At 37.5% G+C, this 23,173-nt stretch overlaps 1 protein-coding gene across 50 annotated transcripts in view; it reads right to left on the bottom strand.

The window, feature by feature from the left end:
• The window catches only part of CEP63 (centrosomal protein 63), a 46,297-nt gene that overhangs the window by 8,484 nt on the left and 14,640 nt on the right, over positions 1 to 23,173 (bottom strand). For 27 of the 50 annotated variants that reach the window (XR_011426658.1, XR_011426657.1, XR_011426656.1 and 24 more), the window contains 8 exon segments: positions 20,802 to 20,897; positions 19,892 to 20,014; positions 16,752 to 16,865; positions 5,902 to 6,135; positions 5,516 to 5,655; positions 4,564 to 4,701; positions 1,871 to 1,985; positions 792 to 989 (listed from right to left, as the gene is read on the bottom strand). Coding sequence is in view for 38 of the 50 variants with exons in the window: in XM_070236929.1 (XP_070093030.1) it covers positions 792 to 989; positions 1,871 to 1,985; positions 4,564 to 4,701; positions 5,516 to 5,655; positions 5,902 to 6,135; positions 16,752 to 16,865; positions 19,892 to 20,014; positions 20,802 to 20,897 (1,158 nt within the window). In the remaining 12 variants the exon portion in view is untranslated. 50 annotated transcript variants of the gene reach the window in all.

Raw genomic sequence — 23,173 nt, 5'->3', positions numbered from 1 at the left:
CCAGCTCAATCCAACTCTGATTTCAATCTTGCACCCCAGGCCATCTGTGGAACTGAATATTAGATATTTCCATATGAAAATCCAGCCTTTATCTCAAATCAAATGTGCCAAACCAAGGTGCCCTCAACTGGCTTCCCTATTTTCTGTACTTTTCATACAAATTCAGCATTCTCCCCAAACCTCCCTACCTTTTCTCTATTGCACTAAAGAGCATCACTTTCCACTTAGTTGCCCGAGTTGGAATTGAGTGACATCTTTTCCTAATTCTGTGCAACTCCTGCTCTCCATCCAACCAAATACAAAGCCCAGTCAATTTTACCAGTCAAATATCTCCAGAATTCATCCCTTTCCCTCTACCACCCTTGCCCCCCTCAGGCCACCATCTTATTGGTGAAATAGCGCTGAGTGGTCTCTGTGCCCTTGCTTCTTCCCCATGTGATGACCACAGAGACCTTTTATCCCGCTTAAAGCCATTCTCTACTGACTTCAGGACAACACTAAACTCCTCTATGTGGCTGACAGGGCCCCTCAGGAGCTGGTCCCTGCTTTCCTGTCTCAGCCCTGCCACTTGCCCCTGGAACTCTAGTCTGTCAACACACATCACAGAAATAGTCTCTCTACATGTCTGTATCCACTCTCACCTCCCCACCAAGCCTCACTAGAATGCTTGTTCACCAGCATACTCTCACCCGAAGCAGGTGTCTAATTAAATACTGTGGAAATTATATTTTTAATAAACTCAATCTTCAGAAACAAACTTTAAATAAGAAGAGTTTTTGTTCAAGCGTCACCTCACGCTCTACGGCTTTTTCTTCCGCCTTTTGTATCTCTGCTTTGAGTCGCTTTTCCATGTCGGAGGAAGAACTTTTGGTGGAGGCAATAGTGATATCTCGCTGATGTAACTCCCGAGTGAGTTGGGAGATTTCCAACTTCATTCCTTCTAGAGCAGAACTGTAACTTTGTTCAGTCTGTAAAATCTGATCTTTCAACTACAAAGAAACAGAAAGGAAAGCATGAAAAATTATGAGAAAGCATTAGATAAGAAAATATATTAATAGTTAAAATAATAAGGTAATTTTTACCTTACCTCAGACATGAATCTTTTCCTAGATTAAATATGAAGGAAACTATCAATCTACCAAGCTGCATATCTGTGCTGAAGGTCAGGTGTTTATACCCACAATCATTTATTAGATCTCACGTCAGGGAGAGATGCGTTATCCAAATGCTGAGAGCCAGCATCAAAGTCCATGGACACATTATTTAGAGGACAGCACCAGTGATTTTCATACTTTTTTTAGTTGCAAAGCTAAAAATTTTGCTTATATGGTTTCCTGGTCCACAGAAGATAAGAGAAAGATGAGGAGAAGAAAGGGGCTAGAGTAATCTCAAAGAAGAGATAAAAAAATACGAGTCCGCACACAGGACAGTGAGGGCCCATAACGTAGAGACAAACAGCTCTGTAAACCTCAACAGTCAATGACAGTATTAACTAGACCACAGCACAGAAGAGAATACATATCCATAACCATCTTTAGTCAATGATAGCTCATATAAAACATCTTTTTGCAAGCAAGAAAATGTACACCTTTTAGAAAGCGTTTCCTTAAAACACGTTTAAAATAAAGTTTTAGAGTTTTCAAAGGGGGCAGGATTCAATTATCTTGAAAATATTTACATGGCATCCCTGAGGATGACAAAGAAAGACACTTTCCCTAGACACATTCCAGGTGCTCGTCTACTCCTGAGTATCAAGTGGCCCTTTGGACTACACACTTCTCTCCTTAGATATAACGCCTATAACCTTCCAGCCCACAGCTCAGTCCATAAATACACACAATTTTGTGATCCCAGGCATGCCAATTTTTACCTTCTTGATCTCTGCCCTGTACTCATTGTTATACACTTCCATCTTCTTCAATTCTTCATATTTTTCCATTAGTTCTTGGCTCAGCTGTTTACATGTTGTACTCACAGATTCCAAGCTGTACGAAAAAAATAAGACCACATACTTAAAAGAAAAACACTGAAAGCCACAAATGGAATTATCTAACCTATCTTCTTGATGTCCAAGAAATATCTTAAACCTCACCTCTCACTCCAAATTAAAGCTCGTTTCCAACTTTCTTATTAGAGGAAGCTAAATCTATTCAAATTTTGACGATACTTTTGATTTCTGTGTTTACCAATAGTCTTTCCTTCCCTTTAAAATTTAACTGGTTACAAAATTCTGAAGATTACAGCAATTTAGCTAATTTTTTCTCTCTACTTATACAGAAGCTGCCATCATAATCCCAATCTTCACTACACTTAATTACAATTCCATCCTACACACAGCTGCCAGAATAATCTTCTTTAAAGAGTTTCCAACTTGTCACCCTTATTTAAGAATCACCCTTATTTAAGAATCAATCTCTCATCAGATAGAAGAACCTCTGGGGCACCACACTTGTCTTATCTCACTGCTCATTTCTATTAATAAAACCTTTTGGTTCTAAATCGATAGGCTTTACTGTCTGCCATGTGCCATTTGCTATGCCTGATGTCGTCTCTTCATACACCACCCCCTTGACCACAAAACACCTTCCCCTCCCAGCGGGCAATGGATGGTCAACACCCTTTCAAGAATCAGACCAGCATTCACCTGACAGAGCTACCCCACCCTCACTCCCCTAATCACCTTCAATACAGTTTATTTTTAATTTTTATAGCTTGAATGTAGAAATTTTCTAGAATTTTCTACTTTAAATTGCTTTCAGGCCCTTTAATGTATATATTTTGTCTCTCAAACTACAAATTCTATGATTAAAATAATGTGTTTCCCTTCTTATCTCCCTCCAACCTTGTCCATCATTCCCTCAGCTCCTGCATCCTCTGGTTCTAGATCGCTCAATAAATGCTTAATAACCACCTAGACTGTTTCAACCACACAGTCAGCTTACCAGAGAAGCTATCACTAAAAACACCATCTTCGCAACACAGCACAAACACAATCACTTAAATTCCTCCAGTTCTTGTTTTAAGGAATACTTTGTTCAAACTGAACACCACAAACTGTCTAAAAGGGTACATTTTCTACCTGCATTTTGATACAAAGGAATAATTTTTTAAAGTCATTGTTTTATATTGAACACTGGTGTTTGTATGTATTTCTTCCAATTTTACCTATTTCTAAAAATCCTAGAATGCTCATTTATTTGGCACTTACTATGTGATTACCGATGTGTCAAACTCTAAGGTAGAGAAAAGAAAAATCCGAGATAATCTTGTCCTATGGACAGATGGGAAAATGGGGGCCTAGGGAGGCTACAGTGTCCAAGGTCACACTGGAAATCAGAAACAAGAGATGTTTTCTGAGCCTGATGAGAGCACAGTAAAAGATTACTAAAAAGCCAATCAGTGGAAAATCTATAATAAAAATGTAAATTTTAGGTTCTAATGTCAAAAAGGAATAATAAACTTCATTTTACTCAATCTAAAGTGTGCGTGTATATCTCAATAATGATAACCAAGAATATCTTAAGTATCCCAAAGTGAAAAAGAAATAAAGCAAAAACTGTGTATCTATGTGTATGCATGTATATTTCATATGTACAGAAAATATTTAGTGGTTTCCAAAAACAGAAAGAAAAGTAAAAATAAAAAATGTATTGCTTAAAGATAAACTTTTAAAAGGGTAAAATGGCAATTTTTTTGTTCTTTCTCTAAAGACCAATAGTTTATGTATTTCATCTTTTACATTTTACAGGAATGTTAGTGTACAAATAATCATGATTCATGTTCAAAACAAAATATCAAACTCTGCCTAGTCAAAAAGTTTAGAGGTATGAAAAACAAAAGATGTTCACAAGTATGACAGCAATACAAGTGAGCTGAGCATGGTAGAGCATAAGCCAGGATTCAGTTAACGCCCAAGGAAATATCAACAGCACTCAAGCAAAAGGAAGGTGCACCATGTGTCCCATGTGACCTGGCCGAGAGCAGCTCCAGGGGGGCGGTTGGTAGACAGGAAAGCCTGATGGAGGCAGTGCCACGCAGGCAGAGGTGAAGTAGAGATGGTCAGTATAGGCGACTCTTTAGAAGAATTTGGTTTTGAAGGAGAGCAGAGAAATATGGAAGTAACTTGATGGGGATATAAGATTAAAGGAAAGTTTTAATATTTTTCCCAAGATGAGAAATATTAAAGCATATTTTATACCACTGGAAATGATTTAGCAGGAAGAAAGAAGTTTATGACATAAAAGAAGAAAGAAAAACTGTAGAAACAGTACACAAGTGGAGTCGCAGGAGCACAGACACAGCATCCACCAGTGCATCCACTGTAGCCAATTATGAGCACAGACGCAGGCGGCCTGGTCGATTTGGTGGGAAAAAGATTAGGAAGTTCTTCTTTAATTGCTTCTGTTTTCTCAATGAAATAAGAAGTTAGGCCATTTGTGGACACCAGAGAAAAAAACTTACTTTTTCAGTAAAACTACTATATTAGTTTACTTTATCAATATGCTGACAAAAAATCATTTTTTAAACTTGAACATTTTTGAAAAAGTGTATATAATTATCTACCTGCCTTCCAGACGAGTCACCTCTGCCTGCAGAATTTCTTCACTCGTATGGGTAAGATCCAGCTGGGAGAGCACGTTGTCTAAGCCCCCCTGCCCTTGAGAGCTGTACCTCCTTTCTGCCTGAGCCTCCTCCAGTGACCTGTGAAAGGACACAGGACTGTTAAAGGCCCTTTATCTTTGCAAACAACAATAATGCGCAACACCTTCATATTTTCCAAGTGTTCTTGGTAATGAAACTCTTTGGAACTCTTCAGTTTGTCTCCTGCTTTATGAAAAGAGTAAAGAGGCAAGAGATGATGCTTCTCGAAAAAGTCAGCAGCAGTTTACTCCTTATTTAACTGTAATTTAGCCTCTTTTTCAAGGGAAAAAGACAAAAGGACAAAAATCACTTCTTGACACTTGATACCTTGAGTCAAAGAAACTAAAAAGTTACAGGAGAGTTCTGGCAAGAAGAGAAATGTGCAGCAGACTTAAATCAAGTGAAAAGAACACAGCTCCTTCTCCTACTTTCCACCACAAACCTCACAGCAATAATTCACATATAGAAATAAAATTAGTTGTAGGAATTTTTTTACAAGGGTTATCTCAAAAGCTGCTTATTGATGACATTGATGATAAGTAGCTACTAATCATGACCTATTCTCCCAAGGCAGGGAGGCCTCTAGGAGATGTGGACTACAATTTCTTTCACATTTGGAGTTTCACCAAGGATATGGATTGACCAAGGGGTTTTTAACTTTCTAAACATCAGAGTCTCTTGGTTAGAGATCCAAAGTGGAGGTAGAAAAAACTAAACACAAAATTTTTTTAACACTATAAAAATTTAACTCAGAAATTAAAACTGTAAAAGAAAACCCCATAATATGATGAAACACAAAATTATGAATATGCAATATTAAAACTGGTGCTCAATGCCAAACCACCAAGTGGCTAAGATTTCCAATTAAATATACCTTATGGCCTCTAGTGTATGTTCAGTGTCAGTTGCTTTTAATTTTGCTTGTAGCTTCTCCTTCTCCATTCTTTCTTCAAGGATGAAATTTTCTTGAGACTGAAGAGTTGCCTTCAATTCTCTCTGTTCTTCTTGCAGAACCTGCAAAATACTCAGGAAAAAAGTCGGATGTTATTACAATTTTTCTATTTCATGAGAAAAGGAAGCCAGGGAGTCAGACTCTAAGTTAGACAGCAGACACAATATTAATAAGGCTATCAATCTCTGATCCATTGGCCACAAGGTAGGGAAGAAACAATAGATTTTAGAACCTAATTCTAAGTTAATTATTTTCTCTTGAAACATGCATACACACATTTCCCCAATTACAGTAATTTTAAAACACACCGCTAACAGTTTTTCAGATTCCCTCAACTTTTCTTCTTTTTGCTGCTGCTGTTGCATAACAGTCATGTTAGTTCCAACCAAGTCATTGATCCTCATGGTGAGGCGCTCTATTTCCAACTCATTGGCACAGATAGTGTCGTTGGCCCGCTCCAGCTTGCTGCTCAGGTGCTGAATTTCCGACTGGCTGGACAGCTCCACAGACTCTAACTTCTGTTTCCTATTGGCCAGCTGAGCCTAGAAACACACAGATTATCAATAGGTAAAAGTGAAATGATAAAAGAATAACCAATGAATAAGGAAGACTACAATGAACTTGAGTTTTACTTCTATAAAAACATAAAGCATTCACTCATTAAAAAAATATAATAACCCATACATGATTTTAAAAAAACCCTCATGATAAAAACTAGGAATAGAGGGGAACTTTCTCAACTTAATAAAGACCATCTACAAAAACCACACAGCTAACATCACACTTAATGGTGAGAAACTCAAAGCTTTCCCACTAAGATCAGGTACAAGGCAAAGATGTCCCCACTCACCACTCCTTTTCAACATCACACTGGATGTCCTTGTTAATGCAATAAGCAAGAAAAGGAAATGAAAGGTATAGAGATTGGGAAGGAAGACATAAAACTGTCTTTGTTCACAGATAACATGATCGTCTATATAGAAAATCTGAAAGAATCAACAAAAAATCCTCTTGGAATTAATAAGCAATTATAGCAATGTTGCAGGATACAAGGTTAATAAACAAAAAGTCAATCACTTTCTTATATACCAAAAATGAACATGTGGAATTTAAACCAAAAACACAATACCATTTACATTAACTCTTAAAAAATTTAAATACTTAAGGATAAATCCAACAAAATATGTACAAGATCTATATGAAGAAAACTACAGGGGCTGGCCCCACGGCTGAGTGGTTAAAGTTCTGTGCACTCTGCTTTGGCAGCCCAGGTTTGCAGGTTTGGATCCCAGGTGCAGACCTACTTCATTCATCAGCCACGCTGTGCAGGCATCACATACACAAAGTAAAGGACAACTGGCACAAATGTTATCTCAGGGCCAATCTTCCTCAAGCAAAATAAAGAGGAGGTTTGGCAATGGATGTTAGCTCAGGGCAAATCTTCCTCACAAAAAAATTAAATAAATAAATAAAAACTACAAAACTCTGATGAATGAAATCAAAGAAGAACGAGGGGTTGGCCCCGTGGCTAAGTGTGAAGTTCCGCTTCAGTGGCCCAGGGTTTCGCTGGTTCAGATCCTGGGTGCGGACATGGCACCACTCATCAGGCCATGCTGAGGCAGCATCCCACATGCCACAACTAGAAGGATCCACAACTGAAATATACAACTATGTACTGCGGGGCTTTGGGGAGAAGAAGAATTAAAAAGAAGAAGAAGAAGAAGAAGAAGAACTACTAAATAGATGGGGAGATATTCAATGTTCATGGATAGGAAGACTCAATATTGTCAAGATGTCAGTGTTTCCCAAAGTGATCTATGGATTCAACACAATCCCTGCAAGTTATTTTATGGACATCAACAAACTGATTCTAAAGATTATACAGAGAGGCAAAAGACTCAGTATAGCCAATGTAATATCGAAAGAGAGGAACAAACTTGGATGACTGACACTACCTGGCTTCAAGACTTGCTATAAAGCTACAGGAATCGAGACAGTGTAGTACTGGTGAAAGAATACACAAGTAGATCAATGGAACAGAATAGAGTCCAGAAATAGACGCCTATAAATATAGTCAATTGATCTTGACAAAAGAGCAAAGCCAACAAAATGGAGCCCAGACAGTCTCTTCAACAAACGGTGCTGGAACAACTGGACATCCACATGCAAAAAAAATGAATCTAGACAAAGACCTTACACCTTCCAAAAAATTAACTCAAAATAGATTATAGACTTAAATGTAAAATGCAAAACTATAAAACTTCTGGAAGATAACATAGGAGCAAACCTAGATAATTTTGGGTATAGCAATGCCTTTTGCCTTTCTAGATATGACACCAAAGACATGATCCCGGAAAGAAATAATTGATAAACTGAGCTTCATTAAAATTAAAAACTTCTGCTCTGCAAAAGACAATGTCAAGAGAATGAGAAGACAAGCCACAGACTGGGAGAAAATACTTGCAAAAGACACACGTAATAAAGGACTGTTGCACAAAGTAAAAAAAGAGCTCGTAAAACTCAACAATAAGAGAACAAACAACCCTATTAAAAAATGGGCCAAAGACCTGAACAGGCATTTTACCAAAGAAGATATACAGACAACAAATAAACATATAAAAAAATGATCTCTGTCATAAGAGAAATGCAAGTTAAAACAATTATACACCTATTAGAATGGCCAAAATCTGAAACAATGACACCAAACTCTGGCGATGATGTGGAGCAACAGGAACTCTCACACACTGCTGGTGGGAAGGCAGAATGATAGAGGCTCTTTGGAAGACAGTTTGGTGTTCTCTTATAAAACTTAACATGTTCTTACCATACGATCCAGCAATCGCACTTCTTGGTATTTACCCAAAGGAGCTGAAAACATATGTCCACATAAAAACCTACACATGGATGTTTATAGCAGTTTTATTCATAATTGCCAAAACCTGGAAGCAACCAAGACGTCCTCCAGTAGGTGAGTGGATAAACAAGCTGTGGTACATCCAGACAATGGCGTATTATTTAGTGCTAAAAAGAAATGAACTATCAAGCCATGAAGAGACATGAGGGAACTTTAAACACATATTACTAAGTGAAAGAAGTCAATCTGAAAAGGCTATATTATACATGATTCCAACTAGAAAACATTTTAGAAAAGGCAAAACTATAGACACAATAAAAAGATCAGTGATTATAGTGAAGGGGGCAGGGGAGAGATGAATAGGCAGAGGACAGAGGAATTTTAGGGCAGTAAAAGTACTCTGTATGATGTTATAATGATGAATATATAGCATTATACATTTGCCCAAACCCAAAGACTGTATAACACCAAGAGTGAACCCTAAGGTAAACTATGGTCTTCGGGTGATTATGATGTGTCAACGTAGGTTCATGCTTGGTAACGAATGTACTATTCTGGTGAGTGATGTTGATAATGGGGAGGCTGTGCATATGTGAGAGTACACAGAAAACCTCTGTGCCTCCCTCTCAATTTTGTTGTAAACCTAAAACTGCTCTAAAAAAAAAAGTCATAAAAACATTTATATGATAAATATCTTAGGAAAGAGGGGTAAGAAGGAATTGAGAGAGTAAAGGGATTCCTCAGGAGAAGAGACCTGCCCACCTATTGAAAAGACAGCTGCATTATTCTATCTCCTTATGCAGAAGTTTAACTGCACTCAGGAGTCATCATATGGAAAAACTGGATTTATCTCCTGTTTAAAATATAGGAAATAGGAACTGTAATGCATTATTGTATTTCTTATGAAAGTTCAGAAATTAAAATTTTTTAAAAATCACTAAACTTCTTAAATTTGCAAGTCAAATTCTCCCCTCTGCCCACCCAAGAAGATGTTGCATGTGGTCAATTATTCTAAATTTCGTTTCAGATACATTATAAACATACATATTCAGATGATTCAACCTGACGACAAAATGTTTAAACTGGGGAGGGGGGAGTTGGAGGAAGGGAAATGTGGAATTTTGTTCCTTGAAGAAAAAGGTGTTCGGAGGGAGGAGGGATTGGCTCCATCATCAATTTTTGGACATTCCCTGCGCTAAAAGATTTAACCAAATATAGTGCATCTCAAATTAGTTTCTTTCAATGATGTATCTACTGATGGTTAAACCAATTAGCAAGTCTCACAGACCTGTAGTATATAGTTCCTGCAGACATAGACAATTTTTAGGCTCTGCATCCTAAGCACACTGGTTTTCAGCTCCCAACTTCCTAGGTTTCAAAAGTTTTACTCCAGCATCCTATTCTTCACCTACACACGGAAGATGGACACAAATCATCTGAGTAAGGAAAACTCCTCTTATTCTAAATATTTTTAAAAGGTAAAGATACACAATTTTATTTTAGAAATTAAAGTGGAAATGTCTCTGGGAACTCTGCTGCAGATTTAACGATTTTATTATATACAGTACAGGGCCAAATTCCATACTGTAGTCACATAAAGTAGATGGTCAATAATGCCAGTGAGCTACGGAGAGGGTGGGAGGAGAAAGGTGAAGAGACAGACAAATGGTGTTTGTATAAATTACAGATCAAGGTTCTGGTGTAAAAAATCAAACTTTTTTTTTTTACCAGATTCCTACAATAGCAAGAAAGAAGAACATCAAATAGGTTTAGATCCACAAGAGTAACTGCCAAGCATGCAACTGTCTCCAAATTTTTAAAATACAATATAAACTTTTTTTCCCCAAGAGGAAATCTTATACAGAATCCTGTGCAGAATAAATAATTGAAGAGACTGGGCGAGAGTGAGAAGGAGAAAAGGGCTGAAACTCGGCTTGCAGAACCTCCCCAACCCTGGCCTCACCCGCACAGCAGCCCTGGGGCTTGGCAGAACACAGCTAGAAAACCACTGCCCAATGGACACTGAGGATGAAAGACAATACACAATTGCAAAACACTCCCATTGTCTTTTTAACGCTGCAATAGCTATTTAATACCCTTCAGTTAAAAATCTGTGATCTCAGAGTAAACCCAATGTTGAAGTTATACTAGTTTAACCAGTAAGTCTAGATTTGACACTTAAAAACTAACCAACTTCTTGGTTTTGAAGAATCAAGAACATCGCCTTCTTTTATTGATTCACTGTTTTAGTGACACAAAAATACAAAGTGTTTTTAAGCATAGTGAAAAGTACATAATCATGCCAAGTACAAAGTCTAAATTTTCAGTAACTAAAATTCATACACTAGGCCTGTGCTGTCCAATATGGCAGTCACTGGTCACATGTGGCTAGTGAGCATCTGACTTGTGGCTAATCCGAATTAAGATGTACTCAAAGTGTAAAATACACACTGGATTTCAAAGACTCAATTAAAGAAACAAAAATGTAAATACTGTAATGATAATATTTTTGATATGTTGGGTTAAATAAAATATACTAATTCCACCTGTTTCTTTTTACTTTCTTAATGTGACTGCCAAAAAAATTTAAACTACGTATGTGTCTCTCCTTATATTTCTATTGGACAGAGCTGCACAGCAATATCTCCAGAATACTTCTTCCAATACTAAGAAAGTCAGAAATAACCATATATACTACTTATAAAATAATGATTATTTTTCTTAAATACCTGGCATTGGAGGTATTTTAAGGCTAATACATTTTTTGAACCTTTTTTTTTTTGCCCTAATCACTGCCACTAATTTTTTGAACCAGAAACCAGAACTTCCTCTCATTAATCTAACATGTAGCATTCTAACTATTCTATTGAAGTGGGTGGAATTCTATTGACAACAGAGCAGAGGTGGTTAAAAGTAAAGAGAATTAAGAAGGCAATCTACATCAGGGAGATGAAACAAAAGCCAAGGTCGGGCATCGAACATGTGAGAGGTGGGAAGGGGCTGGGAGTGGGGGCTGAAGTCAAATCTTCCTCCGGCTTCGTGGTCTGTAACGTTGGTGCTTCAAGGAAATGACTTTCCCAGACAGTGAAATTACTGAGAACAATGTGAAACGAAGCGATGATGAGCGTTCTTTAATTTTCCAAAGGATCCCAGTGTGAAGCCATGGCCACTGCAGGGTTCAGTCTTTACCAAGCTCCCCAAGAGCATAAACTCCAAAGGTGTCAGTGCAGGCCACAGCCTTGCAGCATTTCCACGAGGTAGCAGCTTGGAGAGCTCATCAAGAGTACAGCTCCCAGTAAGACCCTCTTATCTCTGTTGTGTCTGTGTCACCATAAACTTTAAATAGTAGATCTGAGCCAATTCAATTAACTCTGTGATAATTCTACCAAGGTGACAGATTAACTTTTGAGTTAGGATCATCTTTTCTTCATAAGTTGTGACAGGAAAATGGTGCCTTTAAAAATGATATATATTTATACTTACAAATAAATATAAATATATATATAATCGAATAGTGGATTTAAAACTAACCTGAGTAATATCCTACAGCAGATCTAAATATTTCAAAAGGAAAACATATATAATGTAACCTCTACTTTTCTCACATACCATTTATCAACTAAATATTTTATACTTTGTGCTGGCTTAATATTTTAATTTTTATCAAATGTTCTTAATGTTCTCTAAGATTTCTCTGAAAATTTCCTTTTCATACTTGTATTATTTGGACAAGAGAGAAAGTAGCAGGCAATTCCTTGCCTTTCAAACAGAAACGACCCTATGTTTTAGTGACCATCCCTGTCCTTTTCCTCTGCTGACATAACCATCGTTCCGTCACTGCATCTACCCATGCCACATTGTTTAACAACTGTACTTTTTAACATAAGACCTTTTAATATTTGATAGAACAAATACCCCCCTTAGTCTCCTTTTAAAAAATGTTGCCTAGTACCACTCATTTATTCTTCCATACGAATTTTAGAATCATTCTGTCAAGTCCTCAAAATGTAACAGTCAGTAATTACGTAGATAATCATTTGGAAAAAAACAAATTTAGATCCCTATCAAACACTTTACACCAAAATAATTTGCAGACCAAATATATAAAAAAGAAAATTATAAAGCATTAGAAGAAATCTTGGCTTAGGTCAGCCTTTATAGCAGGACATCAAAGATAGAAACTCTACAGAAAAAATTAATAGAATTAAGCAATTCTAAATAATTGTTTATTAAAAAAATTATATTTCCATAAAAACTACCAGGCAAAATTAAGGTAAACTGGGAAGACACACACAAATGCAACAAAATAGCAAAGGGTTAGTATATTTAATGTATGAAGAGCTCTTTCAAAATAGTAAAACATAAATATCCTAAAAGAAAAATGAGCAAAGGACACAAACAATTTACAGAAGAATGGAAATGGCCATAGCAGATGCAAAAATGCTCAACCTCATTCATAATGAAAGAAATGCAAATTAAAACAAATAACTGGATACCATTTTTCTTGCCTAAAATTTCTAGACTAAAAGTAGGGGAAATAAAAAGAAATAATAGTGCCTAAAATTGGGAAGGTGTGAGGAAACGGACTTTCTTAAATATTGCTGGTGAAAGTCTGTATCAGTCTACTTTTGGAGAGTACTTTGATAATAAACTTTAAAATCTCTAAGAATGTACAACTACTCTGATGTAGCAATTTCACTTCTCGGGCCAATTCCTAAGAAAATAAATGGACATATACTCCTAAACGTTTACATAAGGATGTTCTTTCAAGCACTAATTACAAAAGTGAAAAAGTGAAAAACTAAATGTTCTACAATAAGCAACTGGTTACATAAATTATGGTACATTTTTTTTTTTCTTAAAGATTTTTTTTAGTTTTTTCCTTTTTCTCCCAAAGCCCCCCAGTACATAGTTGTATATTCTTCGTTGTGAGTCCTTCTAATTGTGGCATGTGGGATGCTGCCTCAGGGTGGTTTTATGAGCAGTGCCATGTCCGCGCCCAGGATCCGAACCAACAAAACAGTGGGCCGCCTGCAGCAGAGCGCGAGAACTTCACCACTCAGCCCCGGGGCCAGCCCCAATTATGGTACATTTAATGGTAGCCTGGACTTTTATGCAATCATTATGACTACCCATTTGTTGGCATGTCATATTTAAAAAGAAAAATATTTTACTTGTGAAAATTAAATAAAATATTGTATTATAAAGTGCTTAGCATAGTGCCTGTCACATAGTAAGCACTCTACCTTTTAAAATTGTTTTATGTAAATTTTCAAATATACACACTTACAGAGAGAATAAGACGATAAACTTATACATATTCATCACTTAGCTTCAACAATTATCAACATTTTGCTCTTCTTGGTAATATTTGAGGTTTGTAACTATCCCTCCCTTCCCATACACACACATATTATTGTGTTTTTCTACCAAATGTACATGAATACAACATACGCTGCATATAAGCATAAAAAAAGAAGAAATTTACACCAAAATGTTAATCATGGTAAATTTCTAAAGGATGGAATTATGGGTAATTTTACTTAATTCTCATTTCATCTACATTTTCTCATTTTTCTAAAATGAACATGTATTATGTAATCTTAATAGCTGACTAAAAGAAAAGAACTCAAGCAAATATAGGACTCACAGAGTGAGAAGTTATTCTGAACTTCACTTTTAAAGATTTTATTTTTTTCCTTTTTATCCCCAAAGCCCCCCAGTACATAGTTGAATACTCTTCGTTGTGGGTCCTTCTAGTTGCGGCATGTGGGACGCTGTCTCAGCGTGGTTTGATGAGCAGTGCCATGTCCATGCCCAGGATTCGAACCAACGAAACACTGGGCCACCTGCAGCGGAGTGCGTGAACTTAACCACTCGGCCACAGGGCCAGCCCCTGAACTTCACTTTTAGATTTAAAAAATACATAAGAAAAAAGCTTATATCAAGAATTTTTTAAAATTTTGAGGAATTGTGGATGCTGATATCCATGTATCCAATCTCTCAGACTTTCTACCTTTATTATTCAATGGTGACCCACATATCAACACAATGCAACACGTCAACCTTGACTGGATTCCAATTTGAACATCCAACTGTAAAAAGACTATTTCAGGGGCCAGCCCGGTGGCCCAGTGGTTAAGTGCACACGTTCCACTTCAGCGGCCCCAGGGTTCCCCCATTCAGATCCCAGCTGCGGACATGGCACCACTCAGCCAGCCATGCTGTGGCAGGCGTCCCACATATAAAGTAGAGGAAGATAGGCATGGATGTTAGCTCAGGGCCAGTCTTCCTCAGCAAAAAGAAGAAGATAGGCAGCAGATGTTAGCTCAGGGCTAATCTTCCTCAAAAAAAAAAAAAAGACTATTTGAGACAACTGGGGAAATTTGAACAGACTGGATATTAAATTATATTAGGAAGTTATTATTTATTCTGCTAATGTAATACTGGTCTAATGTATTTACGTTTTTTTTACAGTCCTTATCTTTTGGGAAATAAGAATGTCTATGATATGCTTTCTAATATTCCCGCCAAAAATAAAAAGTAGGGAAGACTGAAACAAGATTAGCAAAAGGAATTGTTGTTCAATGAGTATAGAGTCTTAGATTTACAAGGTGACAAAGTTCTAGACATCTATTACACAACAATATGCATATAGTTAACATTACTGTACTATACTCTTTAAAATGGTTAAGATGGTAAATTTTAATGTTTTTTACCAGAATAAAAAAAAAAGATTGGTAAAATAATGATAAATATTAATGCTAGGTAATGGGTATACAGAAGTTTATTTAAAAGTTTAAAAAAAAATGATGACCACTCAGCACTGCTACATACTGAATCACAGAAATATTTCATTTTGTTTAGTTTGCTAAGGGATCAAGATAAATACGTTATGAGTGATATTTTTTGAGTTAAAAAATCAGAGTTTTATATTAAACAAAATTACCAGAAGAATAATTCAAACATCTTTAGTAGGGAAAACAAATGTTGGCTTTTACAGGTTTCTTATGCTAGCCCTTGCTAAACCATGGCAAATAACTTAATTTTTACTAACAATGAAGTTTTAATTATGCAGAACAATCACAATAGTAATTTGAAAAAAGGATCTGCAATCAATAACAAGCATACTCATAGATTCATAACCGAGAATTAAAAATTAAAACTCAATTTTCTTTTTTGCCAATCTGAAGGCTACAATTAGAATACAACACTATCTTATAGCTACTTATGTTTGTATAGTACTTTAGCATTCAGGTCAAAAAACTCTGGTCAAGACACCCAGGATCTTATTGGCCCACTCTGGCTCCAGAGGTTGCTGTAGCCTAGAAAATAATTCCTTCTTTGAGGTTGCTGTGGGCCCTCCTGCCATTCTGCGAGGAGGCACTCAGAGCAGAAGCATTCTTGGTAGTTTATCAGCCAGCTGATACTTCAGTGGGACGATCAAAAGCCGACTCATTATTGAGACAAAGTAGCAAATAATGCAGATGGTTAAAAAAAACAAGCTTCCCTCCAGCTCTCTGTTTATCCGGTCTGTTCCCTCCTTCTATAAAAGCAAGATCACCAGCAACAGTGATGGACTACCACGAAATTAAACAGATAACATATAACTATATATTCTGGATAAATGCATCTAGAATAAGCAACGAGACTGACCAGCACATAATAGATGGTCGCAAATGTTCACTTTCCTGTATGTTCTTGGTTTTTAATTGAAAAAAACAAGCAAAATATGTTCTAAGAAGAAATATTCCTAAATCAGGTGTCTATTTTTTGTTTTTGCTTAAGCCATTAGTTCTTCATTAAAAAAAGGTTTCTACTAGTGTTCTGTTTCTGCCACAAAAATCCAGCTTTTAGTGACTGCACACCAGCACAGTGTGAATCTCTCAGTATTTGTGCCCAAACAGGCAGACGAGCCAAGGTCCCCTAGCTATCAGAGATGGAGCAAGACACAGACAGAACAAGGGAGCCAGAGACCCAAGGACAGAGACAGAAGGAAGTGAAATAGGAGATAGAGAGGGAGAACAGGATAGAGAGAGAAGTGGAGAGAGACCAAGGTGAGGAGAGTGAACGTGAATGCGAGCATAGGGTGAGCACGAGAATGCAAGAGTTGACGGGGAGAGAGAGAGAGAATGAGGGAGGGAGAAAGAAGCCAGAGAGAAAAGCAGGCAAAGGAGCAGATGGACACACGGACTTGAGGAGACAGGTGGGAGCTCACGTGCACTGCATTAAGCTGGTTCATATTTAATCAAATTTACTCATTTAATCTCTGCCTCTCATTATTTGAAAACGTCTGTGACCTACCTGAATTATCTCTGACTGTTCAGCCAGCGCCTTCCTTTGTGCCTCCAGAGAAGACACCTGTTGCTGATAAATCATGCGCTGCTTCTCCCAGTCCAGTGATTTCTGGCGGAATTCCTGAAGAGGCAATTAAGGTACTTAACTTCTAAGTGCTTCCCCCTTGCTGTCTCAGCTTCCTAGAGTCACTTTTCCTTTAATTTCTCCCCACGTCCCCTGTATACACGCACCTTTCTCCGCAGCAGGAGCCCCATTACTCACTTAGCTGCCACAACTGTAGAGTAATCCTGAATTCCTCACACACTGTGCCTCTGGATGTCTGTCTCTCTAAATTTAACACCCTAATGGTGAAGAGTATGAAACACAGATGCTAAATACTGGGTTCATGATGATTCTCACAGATTTGCTGCCACCTAAGGGTTGTTATAATTTTTCAGAAAACTGATCCTAAGATAACCAAAATTTCAAAATATCACTACAGATATCCCTCACTATCCAAGTTCTTGATATCCAAACCCAGGAATTGATCAGATTCAAATAAATTTTCAGATAAGTCTGTTGGTAGCAGAATTCTTCTCAATATCTAAAAATCAGGAACCAAATAGATTCAGATGAATAACAAAATATTCTTTGATATCCAAATTTTTACTCTCTTACAGAACTGCAACGACTTGAATAACAAGGGAGCTCTATGCTAAATTTTAACAGATATTTGCAACTCAAAGCCAAACAGTTCAAAATTAATGATAGATCAATAGTAACTTCAAGTCTCATGATCAAGAAAATGAGCTCAATATTCATGAAAACAGGACAAATCAAAGGGAAAGGAAACTTGGTCTTTCTATCACTGTCCTCCAGGACCCTCAATACCAGAAGTCTCATGCTAGCTCAGGGTAATTACTGTTAACCAGCTTTCTGATAGCCACCCATTCATTCACTCTACTATACCTGCCAGGTACTGTGGTAGGTGTTGGGAATACAATATTTAATAAAACAAACAAAAATCCTAGCTCAGCTCAATTAGAAGGCAATAGACAACACATTCATGTATTGTACATTAGATGGTAATACCTGTTTTGGAGAAAACAGAGCAGGGAGTGCTCAGATTTGGGGGTTGCAATTTTAAAAAGGGATGGCCGGACTAAGGAACATTTAAGTAAACACCAGGGACATGAGGATGAAGTTATACTATTCTGGGAAGAGGGTACAGCAAGTACAAGGCCTTGAAGTGGAAGCATCCTGGTATGTTTAAGGATGAGCAAGAAAGCTGGTATGGCTGGAATGGAGTTAGTAAAAGAAAAAGTGGGAGGAGAAAGGTGAGAGAGTTAACAGGGAGCGAGATTGTGTAGTCATTAGGATAACCTCAGCTTTTAAGAGCAGCTACTGGAAGGGTTTTGTGTCCAAGAGAGGACATGACTTGACTTACATTAGAACAGAATCATTCTGGCTGTGGTGCTGACACAAGAGAAGTCAAGGGTGACTCCGAGGTTTTAGGCTTAAGCAAACTGAGGAATGGAGTTGCCACTGACTGAAACAGGAATGGTGCTGGGGAGATGGGGGGAAGATAAAATCAGGACCTTTATTTTGGACATGTGAAGTTTGAGAGCTTTAGATATCAAGGTGGAAATGCGAAATAGGCAGTTGGAAATTGTTCTGTAATAAAGAGGAGCGGTCAAGACTTGATACATAAATCTGTGAATTATCAACATATACACAGTGATTAAAGCTATGAGATTTAATAATATCATGAAGGGAGCGAGCATAGGGAGAAAAAAGAAGAGGTCCAACGACACGACCCTAGGGCATTCCAATGTTAAAAGGTTGGGGAGCAAAAGAGATGGAGAAAGAGTGGCTAACAATGTAGGAGAAAAACCAGGAAAGTGTGTTTGTTCTCCAAGCCAAGTCAAGAAAGTGTTTTAAGGAGGAGGGAGGCACCAGCTGGGTCCCACGCTGCAGATAGGATAAGGAAGATAAGGGCTGGCCACAGGCTTTAGTAATGTCAAAGTCACTGGTGACCTCCAGGTAAATAGCTTCTGTAGAAGGAGGGGGCAAAAGTCTTACTGGAGACAAACGGGATAGGGGAGAGCATGGACACTTCCTCTAGCAGTAAGGCAGTCCTAATTGTAAGCTCTTCAAATGTATGAAAATATTGAGATGTAAAAGAATATTAAACACAGAAATTACAGTTCTAGATAGTAATAATATATTGGCATTTGAGGGTGACAGGTCACTCTGAGTAGAAAAGTTGTAAGTAATCATACAAAGATGTGAATGTTTCTCAAATTAGAAGCAGCTAGGGGGGCTGGATAAAAGGCAGATTCCTAGGTCCCATGCCATACCACTGGATCAGAATCTTAGAGAGCCCAAAGAGGACCCTGGGTGATTCTCAGGTATACCAGAGAACCAGTGGCACAGACAGAGGAGGGGGGCGGTGGATTCAAGGGGAAAAGATGGATAGCCTTGTGCTGCTCTTTCATCTACTCTTAGCAGTGTTGACTCACCACCTCCCTTAAGTCCTGCAAGGAATCAATATATACAACAATCGCAGAGTTACTCCGTCTTAATAAAAATGAAGTCAGCAAAGAGGCAGGTAAATGGCTTACTATATCTAGATGGAAACTAAGGATAAACAATCTGATCATGCAAAGTACTCTGTAGAAAAAAAGCCATGTACTTTCAACATTTACTAAGCCCCTTCTCCAGCAGGTGATAAATAAGACAAGGACACTGCCCGTGGAGGACTGCTAGTAACTGGTGATCAATGTTTCTCAATATTGGCATTTTGGGTACAATGACCCTTCCTGTGTAGAACAGTCCCAGGCACGTTTAGTATCCCTGGTCTCTGGCCCCTAAACACCAGTTTTGCTCCCAGTCATTTTGACAACGAAACCACGTCTCCATACACTCAAAATGCCCTGTAAGGGTGGTACTGCCCTGTTAAGAACTACTGATGCTAGTAGCCCCGTCAACCACAGGGAGCCAGATGATGACAGGATGTACTTGGATCATCTGCCCACCTTTGAAATAGCTCAGCAGCAGTCCTGGAGATGGCAGAAAATTGGTTTCAGGAAAGAGCACTACCGAAACAGCATTTTCCTACACAAAGGCTGACAATCACTATGAACAAGTTATTGCTATGAACATACCTCTATTTTTCCAGTTAACCTCTCAATTTCAGACGGATCTTCCCTGTAATTTTTGGTGTTTCCTCTGAAGTCCCTTATATGTTTTTTCTGTAGCTTTTCATAGCTTCTCTTCAGTCTGCCTAACTGTAGACACAGTTATTTCTAGACTTAAAATTTAAGAATTTGTATTGGTATTATGTGGTGGAACAAATTGGTATGATGAAAGCAAGAGCATGATAAATGGTACTATTGCAAACAGATTGAGAGCATGTTAGATTTGCAAATTAAAACACAAAACTCAAAACTACATATAAAAAATAAACACTATAAAAGAAATATATTGAGTCAAAGAAAAAAAGGGCCCTACAACTCTCCCCCACAATAAAAGCGGCAAATAAAAACTCTTTCTTTTTTCTAGGCCTGTGGTTCTTGAGCCATTCTCCTGTGGAACACTGATATTCAGTAAGCAGGAGAGGAGTACTTTGGAATTAAATAAAAATAAAAGCAGTTTTTCCCCCAATCTAAACAATAAAATTGAGTTAACATATAGAATTTCCTTACTTTTCTTATTTAATCCCAAAATGCTTCTGAAACCTTTGGATCCTCCATTATTTAAAATCTAGTAACTGACTTAAAACATAATATTTAATGTAAGTTTTTGGTATCAACATTTCACAGTATTACATAGAAATAGCTCTATTCCTTTCAGGCACTTAAGTGAGAAATGTATTTGAGAATCCCTGTTCTAGGTAGCATCAAACATACCGTGAGGCAAGATTCTCTGCCTGGCTTTAAGAACAGAGAAATAGATTTCCACCCTATACTTCCCACGGAATACATACTTCCCACTTTACAGGTAGAAACTGGCCCATTAACAAAATTCTCAAGGGTTAAAAAGAGAGAATTACACAACACAGAATTAAAATCTCACTTCTTCATGTAGTTTCTTTAACTCCTGCTTATACTCCACGGCCATCTCTTGCTTGACCTTTTCATGCTCTTCTACCTGCTGACGCAACATTCCAACCTGGAAGCAGAGAGGTGGGAGTATTTCTATTATTAGCATTGAAACAGTATCCCTGGAACACAAAAAGAGGAAATAACTCTTATACTTATCTGTAAACACAAGTTCTCAAGTGCATATGGTAATACCCCAGTTCCCAAGAAGTCAAATATCTAAGTATTTACTAATCCATAACACTACCAAAAAACGGAAAATGAACAACTGTTCTAAAATTTCTAGGTTTAGATGAAAACTTGCTCTCACTGTCTGAATTATTCTCCCTAACCCTTTTTATCAAAAAAGCTCATGAGAAAATTAAGAGATATAAAGTTATAAAAACCTTGGAAACTAAGAATATTGAACAAAAATCTATGAGACTTCAAGAATAAGCTCCATAAATCAAGAGTGTGGAACGGTAACGTCAGACGGTAGGAGCCTTGTACCCGCTTTACCATTTCCCTGACTTCACAGAAACCAGTACCAACAACCAGAGGAGGGACGCTGTCCTAACCAATTTCTCAATGGCTTGATATCAGCCACAGCTAGTCCATGCCCAGCCCTCAGCCGCATCACCACCCATCAGTATTTCTCTACATCTCTCGATAACCAGTCGGAATTGCATCTATTGATGAATGAGGAGAGAGGGAGAACAGGAACAGGAGGTAGTAATTTCAATCACCATACAGAAGAGTAATTTTAAAAAAACAAAAATAAATTTCTTGTAGGAACAAGGAGTTAATGCAATTCCAAGTAAAAATTCTAGTCTAATTTTTTTTTAACTTGAAAAAATGATTCTGAAGTTCAAACTAAAAGAATGATTAAATATAGCCAATAAAATGGAAAAGAGAAAACTACTTTTAAAAAAAGTTCTAAGTGAATATTTACTGGACTTCTAGGTAGAAGGAAACTTTCTGAGCTTAAAATTAATGAAAAAGTCACTTTAAAATGATGACTCTATGTAAAAATTTACAACTTCTATATTTTAAAAAAATCCCATTAAAATTAAAAAGTAAACTGAGAAAAACATTTACAAAAACGTATCCTGGGATTTTTAATTTTTAGGTATCTTTTTCTAACTTGTTTCCACTATGTTCATAAAACATACTCTTATCATTTCAAGCTTGTGAATTGTGTCGAGATCTACATTATGGCCTAGCATACGGTCAATTTTGGAAAGAATTCTGCTTGTGCTAGAAAAGAAAGTGCACACTGCAGTTCTCCTGCGCAATGTTCTGTATGTGTAAATTAGGTCAAGTTTATTGATTATGATGCTCAAATCTATATCCTTCCTGATGTTTGTCTCCTGTTCCATCAGATACTAGGAAAAGTGGGTTAAAATCCCCAACTACAATTGCTGCTTCATCTATTTCTCCTTATAGTTCTGCCACGTCTTGCATACAGATAAGGGAGAGAAAAAGAGACAGAAATGTCTTTTAAGACTATTTTATTACTTAAAAATTTTGATTTTTTTGTCTTAGTTTGAATTCCCTTAAAAGCGTGGCCTGAGACATAGACTTCAGGACAGGTACCTGGAGGTGATCCCAGAAGCACAGTGAGGAAATGGAGAGGGACCCAGGGAAGGGAGGAAAGCCAATAAAGGATGCGTTAGTGAGCCCATTTCTGCAATAAGCAGCCGACGCTAACTCCCACGGGGAACTCACCAAGGAACCAGACAGACTGTTTCAGAGTTGTCCCCTAAGGGAAGGGAAGTTGGAGAACTGATCCACCAATTCCAGTCCCTCCACTGCTCAGGCTTGCCCTGGGAAGTGTTAACTGTCCCTCACTTCCACATTTTATCAGAGCAGCTTTCTAAGGCTCCAGAGAGAGAAGCCTAGAGTAGCAGGATGCTGGCAGTGCACAGGGAGCTGCAGGTAATAGCCAAGGTTAAATGAGGGGGCAAAGAGGACATGGTACGGGCCACAGAGAATGACTGCTACTACATATCCTCAAATTTCCTATTTTATCACTCAAATGTTTCTCTTCACCTTTAGTAATGTTCATGGCTTCTGCTTCAAGTACACTTTCTCTAATATGAATACAACTACACCATCTTTCTATTCAAAGTGTTTGTATGGTATATATTTTTATTTTACATTTTACTTTCAACTTTGCTATATCTTTATAAACACCAAATAATTGAGTTTAACAATTTTTACCCATTTGGACAATTTTTATCTTTTAATTAGGCCATTTAGTGCATTTACACTTAATAGATCCATCTGGATTTAAATGCGTCACCTTATTAAGTGCTACTTGTACTTAATAAGTTCAATATTCCTTTTTCTCTCCTCTTTTGCCTT

The sequence above is a fragment of the Equus caballus genome, chromosome 16 (assembly GCF_041296265.1).
Source record: "Equus caballus isolate H_3958 breed thoroughbred chromosome 16, TB-T2T, whole genome shotgun sequence".
In the NCBI taxonomy this organism is placed as follows: Eukaryota; Metazoa; Chordata; class Mammalia; order Perissodactyla; family Equidae; genus Equus; species Equus caballus.
This window is presented reverse-complemented; position numbering and strand designations above follow the sequence as displayed.